Source organism: Polyodon spathula, chromosome 37, assembly GCF_017654505.1.
Source record: "Polyodon spathula isolate WHYD16114869_AA chromosome 37, ASM1765450v1, whole genome shotgun sequence".
In the NCBI taxonomy this organism is placed as follows: domain Eukaryota; kingdom Metazoa; phylum Chordata; class Actinopteri; order Acipenseriformes; family Polyodontidae; genus Polyodon; species Polyodon spathula.
Genome location: NC_054570.1, coordinates 2753846 through 2767587, shown reverse-complemented (window position 1 = coordinate 2767587; position 13742 = coordinate 2753846). Strand labels below are relative to the sequence as shown.

The 13742-nt window shown below is 42.2% G+C and overlaps 1 protein-coding gene across 2 annotated transcripts in view; it reads left to right on the top strand.

Moving 5' to 3' along the window:
• The window catches only part of LOC121304345 (gamma-aminobutyric acid type B receptor subunit 1-like), a 46626-nt gene extending 33184 nt beyond the window's left edge, over positions 1-13442 (top strand). Inside the window, exons 8-23 of one of the 2 annotated variants that reach the window (XM_041235431.1) lie at positions 362-532; positions 630-731; positions 838-903; positions 1545-1736; positions 3163-3408; positions 3723-3786; positions 4721-4798; positions 7059-7209; positions 7556-7688; positions 8415-8531; positions 8825-8932; positions 9185-9278; positions 9678-9805; positions 10256-10384; positions 10721-10864; positions 11300-13442. In XM_041235431.1, the coding sequence (XP_041091365.1) occupies positions 362-532; positions 630-731; positions 838-903; positions 1545-1736; positions 3163-3408; positions 3723-3786; positions 4721-4798; positions 7059-7209; positions 7556-7688; positions 8415-8531; positions 8825-8932; positions 9185-9278; positions 9678-9805; positions 10256-10384; positions 10721-10864; positions 11300-11545 (2169 nt within the window). In that variant the 3' untranslated portion in view covers positions 11546-13442. Of the gene's footprint in view, positions 1-361; positions 533-629; positions 732-837; positions 904-1544; positions 1737-3162; positions 3409-3722; positions 3787-4720; positions 4799-7058; positions 7210-7555; positions 7689-8414; positions 8532-8821; positions 8933-9184; positions 9279-9677; positions 9806-10255; positions 10385-10720; positions 10865-11299 lie in introns of both variants that reach the window. The other variant, XM_041235430.1, reaches the window with a different exon arrangement.
• The last annotated feature ends 300 nt before the right edge of the window (positions 13443-13742 follow it).

The following is a 13742-nucleotide window of genomic DNA, read 5'->3' as shown; positions in this document are numbered from 1 at the left end:
ATCAATTTGAGCAAAGTTTATGCACAGCACTGCCTTCCCTGCTCTCTAACTCATGGTCCCAGTCAGAGATTCTCTATTTCATTATATGCATGACACCTAACAACCCCCAGCATCTTACAGACAAATCACTTGTCTACAGGAAGAGAGAGGAACAAAACACCTCGACAGCAGTGGCGCTGAAGCTTATTAGTTTTGCATTGTTGGCAAGAATATAATTATCGGTAATACGTTTGCAGTACTTTGAAACATCAAGCTAAACACTGACAATAGTATGATGATAATAGATTATGGTTTCGACCATGGTTTTAAATAAAGACTTCTCTTTCCCCACCTCTCTCTCTCTCTCTCTCTCTCTCTCCAGCTCTCGTACGGCTCCAGCTCCCCAGCCCTCTCTAACCGGCAACGCTTCCCCACGTTCTTCCGCACTCACCCCTCGGCCACGCTGCACAACCCCACTCGAGTGCAGCTCTTCAAGAAGTGGAACTGGAGCAAGATCGCCACCATCCAGCAGACGACAGAAGTCTTCACTTCAGTGAGTGTGTCTCTGTCTACTGCGGAGGCCTCTTATTACCAGCAACATTATCAGTGGTTCCTCTTTAAAGGAGTGATACCCTTCTCTCTCTCTGCAGACTCTGGATGATTTGGAGGACAGAGTGAAGAAGGCAGGGATTGAACTCAGTGTCAGACAGAGTTTTCTTTCAGACCCTGCCGTGGCGGTGAAGAATCTCAAGGTAACTCGATCCAATCCATACCTGTTACTAAGTATAGGCTCCACGTTTGTAGTTTTTGTTGTTCAGCTAATTCACAACACCACTCTCTCTCTTTTTCCTGTTCTAGCGACAAGACGCCCGGATAATCGTGGGGCTGTTTTATGAAACAGAAGCTCGCAAAGTGTTCTGTGAGGTACGAGTGATGAGTTTGCAATCATTTTGAGCACTTCTTATTGCATTTGCTTAACTTCTGTGCCCTTTTGAGTTCAGGAGCCTCTCTTCCTTTCTAACTGATTGCCATAGCTATCCCAGGCTAGATCCGGCAAAGCGCCTTCTATTGAAGTGCGAGCCAGCGCCATCTAGTGAACAGGTATTAAGTTTTGTTTTGCATTGCTGGCAGTACCCACATTTGCTGTCGATGGCGGGCGAACCAACTAGGTGGCGCTGTGGCTTCAGAAGTTTTTACATGTATGATATATATATATATATTATATATAAAAATATATATATATATATTATATATATATATATATATATGTATATTGTAAACATAAGAATGAATATATTTTTTTAAATCATAAGAATCAGATTTATACTGTGGGAATCTTAATAATGTTTGATGCAATTGTATTGGGGGGGGGGGGGGGGGGGGGGGGGGTAAGTGTTACTCTTAATGGTTTGAGAGCCTTTTAAAAAGTGCTCAGGATGTGATGACTGAAACAGATCAGCAAAGTGAAAAAAAGTTCAAATTGCTGTATTCTGCCTGTCTAAATTCTGTCAGGCTATGACTCCTCCAAGATCCCACAATTCTTCAGTGCTGTGTCTCGCCTCCAGGTTTTCAAGGAGAAGCTTTATGGTAAGAAGTACGTCTGGTTTCTGATTGGCTGGTATGCCGACAACTGGTTTAAGATCAATGACCCGTCAATCAACTGCACGGTGGAGAACATGACCGAGGCTGTCGAGGGTCATGTGACCACAGAGATTGTGATGCTGAACCCCGAGATCGTGCGTGGAGTGTCTGACCTGGTGAGCAACTCAGAACTGAATGAGAACTGCTGGAAACTCTCACTGCCATTCACTGTGCACGCCATTCTCAACTCTCACTGCCATTCACTGTGCACGCCATTCTCAACTCTCACTGCCATTCACTGTGCACGCCATTCTCAACTCTCACTGCCATTCACTGTGCACGCTATTCTCAACTCTCACTGCCATTCACTGTGCACGCCATTCTCAACTCTCCCTGCCATTCACTGTGCACGCCATTCTCAACTCTCACTGCCATTCACTGTGCACGCCATTCTCAACTCTCACTGCCATTCACTGTGCACGCCATTCTCAACTCTCACTGCCATTCACTGTGCACGCCATTCTCAACTCTCACTGCCATTCACTGTGCACGCCATTCTCAACTCTCACTGCCATTCTCAATTCATGACTGTGAGTAGATTGTTCTCAGTGAGTTATTGTGAATGGGTTATTCTCAATTTATTATAAGGAGTGGATTATTTTCAGTGGGCTACTGCTAGTGGGTTATTCTGAGTGTATTATTGCAATATTCTTAATTGATTTTAAGGAGTGTATTATTGACAGTGGGTGATTGCTGGTGGTTATTCTGAGTGTATTATTGCAAAAGGAATATTCTTAATTGATTTTAAGGAATGTATTATTGACAGTGGGTGATTGCTAGTGGGTTATTCTGAGTGTATTATTGCAATACTCTTAATTGATTTTAAGGAGTGTATTATTGACAGTGGGTGATTGCTAGTGGGTTATTCTGAGTGTATTATTGCAAAATGAATGTTCTTAATTGATTATAAGCAGTGGGTTGTTCTTGGTGGATAATTGCCAATTGACTTTTCTCAGTGGGCTATGTATATCTATTCATTATATTCTTTTTATTTTTAGACCTTTTAAAACAGTTTGTGTGAACAAACAAAAAACGTTAAGCATTATAAAATATATTTTTTATGGAAGTATATTGCATAGAGAAATGTGATGATCATGCATACTAAATGGACCAGCAACCAGAGTGAGAGAGTGTATAGCTCTAAGTGGGGGTTTGAGTTATGTGCTCAGTGAACTATCTATAGAAGGTAAACATGTCAAGTGGAAATGAAGTTCAAAGACATTTTCGACAGATATATATTATATCAAGCTTTAGCAGTGATATGTATATTTAATAAGGTAATGACTGGGTGATAGATCGCTGGCCTGTTTAGATGGAAATTGGTTTGTGGCCAATTTCATACGAATAGATAGAAGGAAGTATTTAAGGGGCCCCATCTATTGCATCAGGGGCTTCCAACCCTGATCCTGGAGAGCCCCAATCCTGCAGGTTTTAAGTGTTTTTAGACCCTGTAGTTCTCCAGGACCAGGGTTGTTGCCCTGCATTGGATTTTGCAGACTGCTACCTAGAACTGCTTTGTGAAAGCAGCTTGTCTCCTTGCAGACCTCCGAGGATTTCCTGGATAAGATGATGGCTCGTCTGGGGGTGATGAACCCAGAGGAGACAGGGGGGTTCCAGGAGGCTCCGCTGGCTTACGACGCGGTGTGGGCTCTCGCCCTGGCCCTCAACAAGACCGCCGGGGAGCTGGCAAAGAGGGGACTGCGGCTGGAGGACTTCAACTACAACAACAAGAACATCACAGGAGAGATCTACAAAGCCATGAACACCTCCTCCTTCATGGGGGTCTCTGTGAGTCTCTACCCCTCACCCTGGGTCTCTAACCCTTACTCTTACTCTCACTACCCCCCTCCCCCCCCCCTCACTCTCTCTACCCCTCACTTGCTCCTTCCTCAAATAAAACAACGTCACGGGAGAGATCTACAAAGCCATGAACACCTCCTCTTTCATAGTCTCTGTGAGTCTCTCTCCCCTCCTCACCTGCGCTCTCTCTACGCCTCACCCTCGTTGTCTCTACCCCTCACCCTTGCCTTTCCATTCAGTTCAATGGACTGAGATGCCTTACTCTCTTCACCTCTCCCTCTCCCTCCCTCTGTCTCTTACAGGGTCACGTTGTGTTCGATGCCCAGGGTTCTCGAATGGCCTTGACTCTGATTGAGCAGCTTCAAGGTAGGTCTCCTTCATCACATACAGTACTCCCTCGCTATAAGGCTCTCGCTTATAACATGCTTCGGATATAATGCTCCTATAGCATGTCCCCCAATTCGCTATGCTAGCGATTCATGCAGTATTTCTACAGTAAATACAGTACAGGCGTTCAAACTGTAAACAACTTCTCAGATAAACTTCTGTTTCCGTCTCTCGCTTTTGATACTGTATCTAATCTGTGCTGGTACTTTGTAACACAGACATCTTATTAAGAATTCGTTTTATAACTAAATAAATATTAGGCCTATTACCTGCTTATCTTTCCTAATGTATGAACTTTTTTTGCTGTGAGACGCAACACTTCAGCTTCACTTCAGCCCCGCGCTGGCAGCCGATTCTGGGGCGAGCCAGTTCCCTCTTCGCTTTGAACTGACCTCCTGACCCTCGTTTAACCGGGCTATTTATAGTGTCAAAACTGCTAACTAAAATGATCCACAAGTGGGAATGTTTTTTTTTTTTTGTAAAAAATATAGTGTTAGTTACAAGGTGCTTTGTGCATGGTTAATTCATGGAAAATTACATTTTTGCTTCACTGTATGTGCATTATAGAGAAGGAGTTATTTTATTTTGTATTTTAGTCAGATGTGTGTTGTTATGTGTCCTGCGGCCCCCTCCCCCGTTTATAACGCTTATATTGTGTGTATCCTGAGACCAGCATTATAGCCATAGATCAAACAATCAAAAAAAAAAAAAAAAAAAAAAAAACAATATATAATATATATATATATATATATATATATATATATATAGTACATAATATATAATATATATATGATATACATGATCCTAACCTTTCGGCGTCACTACCCGTTTTCTAGGATTGGAAAAGCAGTGATGGGCAAAATTGCCTCCTCTTGTTCATAACATGTCTTCTCTTCTAACATTGTGTCCACAGGTGGAATTTACAAGAAAATAGGATACTTTGACAGTTCCAAAGGAAATCTCACCTGGTATGGAAATGACAAGTGGATTGGTGAGAAAAAAAAAAAAAAAAAAAACATATTTTTCCTTTCAGTCTCTTATTGGTCATTGTGCCTGGTGCAATTTAAATAAAGGCACCCATATGAAGCTGTAGAAATTGAAACTGCGTAGGCGACAGGAGAGGCTAGCGAATCAGTCTGCTGTTTGTCTCTGTGCCACCTATCCCCCCCCCCCAGTTTGGCACACAGGCAGGAATGACAGTGAGTTAGCCCTCTGTCTGTCTGTCTCGCCTCACTCCCCTGCAGTTTGAGATTCTATTAAAAGGAAGTCTGTAGATGAGCTCTTTGTAGCCTGCAGGGGAACTGACCTTTTTGTCAGGGTCTCCTGCTGTCTGTGGAAGAGCAAACAGCTTGATTTCATCTGGGTGAGGGAGAGGGGAGTGAGGGGCAGGGGGAGATTGAGGGAGAGGAGGAGGAGAGGGAAAAGCAGGTCGAGGGGAATGGAGATGAGGTCTCAGTGACAGCAAAAAGAGAGGAGGGGAGAGTGAGGTGTAGGCGGAGGGAGAGGGGTAGGGAGACATTTTAGCAGCTAGAACTGTTCAGCCTCGCTTTGCAGTCCTTTCACCCAAACTGCACTCAATGACATCTCTTCTACAAGTAGAGACATCCTACTGCTCTGGCCAAAAATATTGCATCACCTAGTACTTTAGGATTGAGACATCATTTAAAATAAACCAAAAACTAAAACTATATGAACAAAGTTTAGGTTGTTTATTTAACATCATTTAATCAAAGAAACTACAAAATGATATTGCAAAAGTCTACCGCAAGCCATAATAGCAGCACCGTTTCGAAATGTCACATTTTTCAACGTGCCAGTTTTTCGTTAAGTATATGGAAAATTGCAAAGCAGTGTGTAATTCCACATGTTACCATAAGATTATTCAACAGGTTTCATTCGACTTTCTAAAGCAACGTGAGTTCATTCTATAGGGTGATGCAAAACTTTTGGCCACAGCTGTACACACAATGCATTACTTTACACCATAGCTTTCTAAACCCATTTGAAGACTTTTTCCAAAGGAGTCAGTACCGAGCTAGTCCCTTCTGAATGGGTGTAGAGATGAACCTTCATCTTTTGTTAATTCCTCCAGTACAGTATCCTATGCTTAACAAAACAAAATGTATCTGTGTTGTAGTAGGTCAAAACAAACAAACAAACAAGATTCTGTCACTAACTCTTGAGGTTATACAATAAGAATAACTCTAATTGTAGAGTCTATTACCTAGAGAAATGACACATGGGTTAGTGTATCAATAACGCCTGTACAGAAAACTGTTTTTTCTCGCCCTCTCTGTTGCCTTGGAAACAACTTCATCTCCCCTCTCTGCTCTGGTTGCCGGGGTAACCACTCTTGATCTGCTGCTGCAGTGCCTTCTGGGAGCCAGGTCGTCATGGAAACCTGTGTCCTGTAGAGCAGTCAAGGACAGCAAGTGCAGGGAGAGAGAGACGTGGAGAGTGGGAGGAGAGGAGACAGAAATTAGGGCAAAGAGGGGGAGAAATGTACATATATTATTTTGTCTGTTTTCTGTACAATTTTATATATTTTCATAATAATGTTTTATTTATTTTGATTTGTTTTTCCGTTAGAAGTGTCCATGTATTTAATGGCATATCTTTTTCTGTAAAGGACATGGGTCTATTAGATAGGAGTTTTGCCTACCTAATTTATCCTCTGTGAAAAAGATCAATATAACCAACCTCCTTGTGCAGTTTAGGACATGGCTTTCTATAACATTAAGCAAAATAATGCTTCTCTTTAAATTCCTTGCAGTGGGCTGACCTCTTGTGGTAATCAGTGGAACTACACTGTTAAAACAAATTAATCGACTAACTTCACCCCCTGTTTAAGGCCATAATGTGTTGGTCCATTGAATACAGTGGCCCTAATATTGAAGGTCTGGTAACACTGAAGTCAATGGAACTGAGACTGTGGCCTATAAGTAACGTTTCAATGCATTTCATTCGGGGGTTCCCAATCTTACCATTTACTACTAATCGATTAATCACATTTGCCAGTGGTATGAACTTGTGTTGAAAGACAATTACCAGCAATCACTTTTAGTAAGCTGAGATTTTCTTTTGAGCTGCACTGCCCAGTTGCTTTTCCTTCAGCCAAGTGCCGTGTCTACAAGAAACATAAAAAATATACCAATTGCACACACCCTGGAATGCTGTATTCAACACACATCCAAAGTAACTTTTGCTACAATATTTTAAACATGGATTTTTTTAAATCCATATTTCTTCAGGTGGGAGTCCTCCCGCTGACCGGACAGAGCTGATTGTGGAATACCGGTTCCTGTCACAGAAGCTTTTTGTCTCTGTAGCTGTATTTGCAGGCTTTGGAATTCTGTTCGGAATAATCTGCCTCACTTTCAACATCTACAACAGTAGCGTGCGGTGAGCCTGTTTCTGTATAGGTGGGTGTGTAGCTTATTAGGACTCAATAGCAGGGTTACCGTTTGCCTTAATCACAGCCTTGACGTGGCATAGACTCCACAAGGTGCTGGAAGGTCCATCAGGAGATCTCTTCAGTCATTCATATTTCTAAGCCTCTCTATCCCTTATAAAAGTATCCCATAGTACAAAGTATAATACAGCACAGTAAAATCAGGTATAAAATAATTGGGCACTCTAAATAAATAACAAAAAGGTGATTTTTTTTTGTTTGTTTTTAGAACCAGGTACTGTGTGACGTCACCACTGTGAATACTGATCTCGTTTGTGTTTCTGTGTTTTTATCCAGGTACATCCAGAACTCGCAGCCCTACCTCAACAACATGACTGCTGTGGGCTGTGTGCTAGCCCTGGCTGCTGTCTTTCCACTAGGATTAGACAGGAAACACATTGCCCAGGGCCACTTCCCCTTCATCTGCCAGGTAAGAGGGGAGTTGACGGGCGCTTCAGCTTCAGTTCATTTTATACAGCTCGCTTGCTGTTTTAGGAAGTTTGTCAGCTTGCTGGGTTATTCTGTTGCTCCCTTCTTGAGTGATCATTTCTCTCTAAGTCTGCCTTTAGATGGCTTTCAGCTTGTCCTGAGAATCCTAAGTGCCGGGATCAAACAGCCTTCTTCATAGTACATCAGTCATTTTAATGTACTTTGCGTACCTACTGAAGTTTAGGTCTTTAAACCCCATTTTCCAATTGCCAGTTAATGATTGCTTATTCTCTACTATTCTGTACTTACTGTTGATATATGCCGATTCTGAATTTACTTGAGAACATAAAATGTCTGAGGGAGAGGTGGCCATTCTGCCCATCTAAGTTCTTCCGGTTCCCAGTAGCTGATTGTCTCAGAACTCAAAGGTCCAGTTGATCAGATTGTAAAGGTGAGTGCTGTAGGGGAGCACCACTGACAAATCTTATAGTGGAATGGTTTGAAACATCTAGTTTTAACACTTTACATTTGCTGACACTGAATTTAATTTGCCGTGTTTCTGCCCAGTCCTCAAAGTGGTCGAAATCTTTTTTGGTTCTCCTGGATGGCTGTAACCACATCAGCCTCTTTCCTAGGCTTTCGTGCAAATCGAAGTTTAAGGGTTGGATTTGGAGCCATCGTGGGGGGTGGATGTTACTGCCGTGCTTGTCCTCTCTCCTGTCTCCAGGCACGTCTCTGGCTGTTAGGACTGGGGTTCAGCCTGGCCTACGGCAGCATGTTCACAAAGATCTGGTGGGTCCACACGGTCTTCACAAAGAAGGATGAGAAAAAAGACAAGCGCAAGGTAACTCAGAGGACTGGGGGACTGGTCTGAGCGACATTTAATGAACTTAATGAAACTAAACTGACTTTGAGCCAAACTGACTGAACACTAAACTTAACTTGAACAAAACTGAATGAATACAAATCGTATTCTGAATTCAATTAAATTGAACAAAGGTAAACATTTTAGTGAAAAAAATGAACAGAATATGAACTAAACAAAATTAAACTGAGCTAAAAATGAAACCAAACTGAATCAAAGCTTAACGGATGTTGACACTTGAAGGGTTAATTGCCAGTCCTGTTTCTCAGCAGCACTTGGAGCCCTGGAAGCTCTACGCTACAGTTGGGGTTCTGTTGGCCATAGATATCCTGTCTCTGATGATCTGGCAGATTGTGGATCCCCTTCACATCACTGTAGAGGTACTACATTACTAAATAGAGAGCTACCAGCAGCAGTTTATATAGCAATCCCAATCTAGAAATAGGACTTGTTTGTAATATGTATTTTAGAACATGCATCATGTTTTGTGTTTAATACATACATATACATTTTTAAAAGACATTATTGGCATGATTTGAATACATCTGTTATTGGGGCTTTATTGACACAATCTCTCTCTCTCTCTCTCTCTCTCTCTCTCTCTCTCTCTCTCTCTGTTACTCTTGCTCTAGGAGTTCATTAAAGAGGCACCCAAAGGTGATCTCGATGTGTTGGTCCAGCCTTTACTTGAGCACTGCAACTCAGAGAAGATGAACACATGGCTGGGTGAGTTGAACAATCCCTGCCCTGCTATTCAGTCCTGGGCCTCCCTCTCTCCATGAAAACAGAGACTGTCAGTGGCATCACTGAATGATTTATGAGATCCTTTTTGGGGGCTGGGCTGTTATTGTGTACAGTACAGTGATATGTTCCTGCTTGTTTCAGTGCTGTAGTGCACTGTTTCAGTACAGTGATATGTTCCTGCTTGTTTCTGTACTGTATTGTGCTGTTTCAGTACAGTGATATGTTCCTGCTTGTTTCTGTAGTGTATTGCGCTGTCTCAGTACAGTGATATGTTCCTGCTTGTTTCTGTACTGTATTGTGCTGTTTCAGTACAGTGATATGTTCCTGCTTGTTTCTGTAGTGTATTGCGCTGTCTCAGTACAGTGATATGTCTCCTCTCAGGCGTGGTGTATGGATACAAGGGTCTGCTGCTTCTGCTGGGAATCTTTCTGGCTTACGAGACCAAGAGTGTGTCCACTGAGAAAATCAATGACCACCGCGCTGTCGGCATGGCCATCTACAATGTAGCGGTCAGTCTGCGCGTCTGTCTGTCTGACTGTCTGTCTCAGTCTCTCTTAGCTAGTTAAATATATAGCTATTTTATTAGCTAGATTGTTAGCATGACTAGTTAGCAGGATAGTTGTCTAGTTAGAGAGTGAGATAGGCACAAGTCACTGTCTGTCGAGTAAGCAAACTTGTTGGATAACAAGTTAGCTAACTGGCTAGTTAGTGAAATACTGCTGTAGCGAGTTAGCTACATCGTTGGCTGGTTAACTAGTATGTAAGCTAGTCAGTCAGTTGGTTAGTTAGTTAGATTTAGTAATCTATTTAGTGTATCCTTACCTGTCTTCATTTGTTTAGTTAGCTGATTAAATAGTTTATTTACTGGTTAATGTGTTAAGCTGTCTTTGAGATATTAGTGGAATATCTCTCTCTCTCGCTCTCTGTCTCTCTCTCTCTCTCTTGCTTTCTTTCTGTAGGTCCTGTGTATGATCACAGCCCCAGTCACAATGATCCTGAACAGTCAGCAGGATGCAGCTTTTGCCTTTGCAGCGCTGGCTATCATCTTCTCAGTTTACATCACCCTAGTTGTGCTGTTTGTCCCCAAGGTAAGACTAGATCACCCTGACAGCTCGGCAACACAGAGGCTTCTCAGAGGCTAAACCCAGGGTGATGCTAGCAAATAGACACTCAGATTATATTGTAAACTGAACATGACCAAAATATGATCCTTTCGTCCCATCTCCTCCTCCTCTCTCCCCCTCTCTCCCCATCTTTCCCTCTTCTCTCTCTCCTTCTTTCCTCTCTCCCTCTCTCCCTTCTCTCCCTTCTCTGCCCTTCTTTCTGCTCTCTACCCTCTCTCATCTCTCCTGTTTCTTTCCTCTCCCCCCCCCTCTCCCTCTCCACTCCCCCCCTTTTTCCTCTCTCTCCCCCTCTCTACTCAGATGAGGCGTTTGATCACTCGGGGAGAGTGGCAGTCTGAGCAGCAAGACACCATGCGCACTGGCTCCTCCACCAACAACAACGATGAGGAGAAATCCAGACAGCTGGAGAAAGAGAACCGTGAGCTGGAGAAGATCATAGCAGAGGTGAGGGGGACAGGGAGAGAGGGCAGAGATGCCAGAGGGGAAAGGGGAAGGGGGAGAGGAGACGGGAGGGAAAGAGAACAGCGAACTGGAGAAGATCATAGCAGAGGTGAGGGGGGACAGGGAGAGAGGGGGGAGAGAGGGCAGAGATGTGAGAGGGGAAAGGGGAAAGGGGAAAGGGGAAAGGAGACAGGGTAGAGATGGGAGGGAAAGAGAACTGCCAACTGGAGAAGATCATAGCAGAGGGGAAAGAGAGGGGAGGGGCAACATAGGAGAGAGGGGAAGGAGGAAACAAGAACATTCCTCTTAACCTGGTCTGTGCCAGTGCCATAATACAGCACTCTACATCAGTTAGATATGCCAAAGCATGTGTGGATATTTGTGATATATGTGACTCTCTCTCTCTCTCTCTCTCTCTCTCTCTCTCTCTCTCCACAGAAGGAGGAACGCGTCTCTGAACTCCGTCACCAACTCTCTGAGAGAAAACAGCTCCGATCTCGCCACCGCCCCTCGGCCAATGAGAACCAGGCCCCTCTGGAGAACCACCAATCGCAGCATTTCTCCAACTCCAATCTGGCCCCTGTCCCCTCCCTATACCAGCCCACAGGCCGCCCAGCGCCCCTCGCAGACAAAATCACTCGTAATAACTGCCATGGCAGCCGTCTCCACCTGCTCTACAAGTGAGCCAGAATGTATGCTGTCTGAAAAAATCGAAATATAGCTATCACTATATGTTTTTTTTCAGGGTTTCTACAAGCAAATTTGTTGTTAACAATACAAAAAAAGTATTAGCCAAAGTGTGTTAAAGTGGTCTGACTTGTGCTAAAGTGGGCCAAAGTGGGCTAACTTGTCACTTTCCTCCCTGTGAAAGTCAGAAATGTGTTTTTCAGGATTTCTATAAACAAATATGAAAATACACACCCCTAGAAAAGTAATGAAGTCGTCACAAATGGGGGGTGCTGAAGTGGGCCGAAAAGGACTAAAGAGATCCAAAGTGGTCCAACTTTAGAAATGTCGTGTCAGAAATAATCCAACTTATATAATGTTGAATTTGCAAGTGCTGCATTTTAGAAAATCTATAAACATTTGTACAGTTTGTCCGCTTGAGTGCATCCTTTATATTTCAAATGACTTCCAATTCAGCTATTCATTGATTTGCTGTTGGAGACACTCCAGAGTACAGGTTTGTTGCACTGTAATGCTCAGACTGGCAGGGCTGTCCTTTGTCCTTCACCCACTTTATAGCGCCTGTGTGTAAAGACGTGATGGTTGGGAGGATCAGAGCTGTTCATCTGTTGTACTGGACAATCTAAATAGGGGATAAACGGGCAAAATAATTGGATATAATGTTTTATTAAAATGGATTGGATCAGTGTTTCAGTATAATAATTGAAATACTGCAGGTAAAACTTAAAGTCATTGTAGCTAACAAGGTAATTGCAGAAATCTTACTGCCATTTGCTGTATAGGTCTCAGGTGTGCAGTTTTGAAATGATAGCAAAACATTTGGTACTACACTCAAACCTCTGTTTGCAAGCCTGCACTTCCTTGGCCATTTCACCTGGAGTGTCCCCACCCTTCCAATGTCTTCTTTCCTGTCAGGAACCAATCAGCTGCTTCCTCTGTTGACTGACAATGCTTTCAGCCAGTAAGCTGGCCCAGGAAGTGACTGGACTCTTGTGAAGGTGTCAGGGTTGAAAATAAGAAGTCATGTATATTTTATAATCGCGTATTGAAAACCTAGGTAAGATTTATGAACGTGTTTGCTGTGCGGCAACCAACTTATAATTGGCCAGGATTGGTCAGTGTGTCTTGTTGTCTTGCTCTCTAGATATCATGGCATCCCTTACCCTCCTCTTTATAAATCCATGCAAAAGATTTTCATGAGGCACAAATGCAGAAGCACTTGAGGTGGGGTATTTAATTCATATAGTAAATGCATTGAGGTTGCAAAATCACTGTGGCTGTTGTGAAGATAGACAGGGCTGGCATGAAGTAGCTTGACTTATAACCACACACTATCCTATCTGGCTTACAGGGAGTGCTGAATGTTGCTACTTTAATAGTTAATAGTTCATTTAAGAGTGCTGACTTTTTTCACCTGGGTTTGAGCTGCTCCGAGCTTGTCCGGAGAATCCCAGGTGCCAGGACTGAACAAATTTCCTCGTTCCATTCAAATCATTTGGCAGCTCTGCCAGCCCCACCCACTTTACAGAGACAGAGAGAGCAGGTGGAATGAGGGAGGCCGTTCAATGTCTGGCACTTAGGATTCTCCAGACCAGCTCAAAGCAGCTGAAATTCAGGTAAAGGCAGATTTACAGAACAATGAAAACTCAATATTAAAGCAACGGAACCACTCAGACCGATTGTAATTAAAACGGTAAGGGAAATGTCAAAACAAAAAAGCAATTAAAATGACATTTGCTATTTATTTCTTAACTTTATGAGGTGCGCTTGTGCATCATTGCATCATTGTGTTCTGGGCTATTTGTTTTCTCCTTAGAGACTTTATTCCTGCCTTTATATACAGTGTATATTAAAAGAAACTAACACAATTCTAGGAAAAATGTTTTGATTAGAAGTCCTTAAATTTATATATATATATATATATATATATATATATATATATATATATATATATATATATATATATATATATATATATATATATATATATATATATATATATATATATATATATATATATATATATATATATATATTATAATATATATATATATCATATATAATATGTTAATTCAGTACTGTTTATTGTTGAAAAGAATTCTACATGTACTTTCACCTATATAAAACAAATATACTTACAGAATATATGGACATTCTTGTAATAAATTGTTCTGTAATAAATGTTAAACTTTTT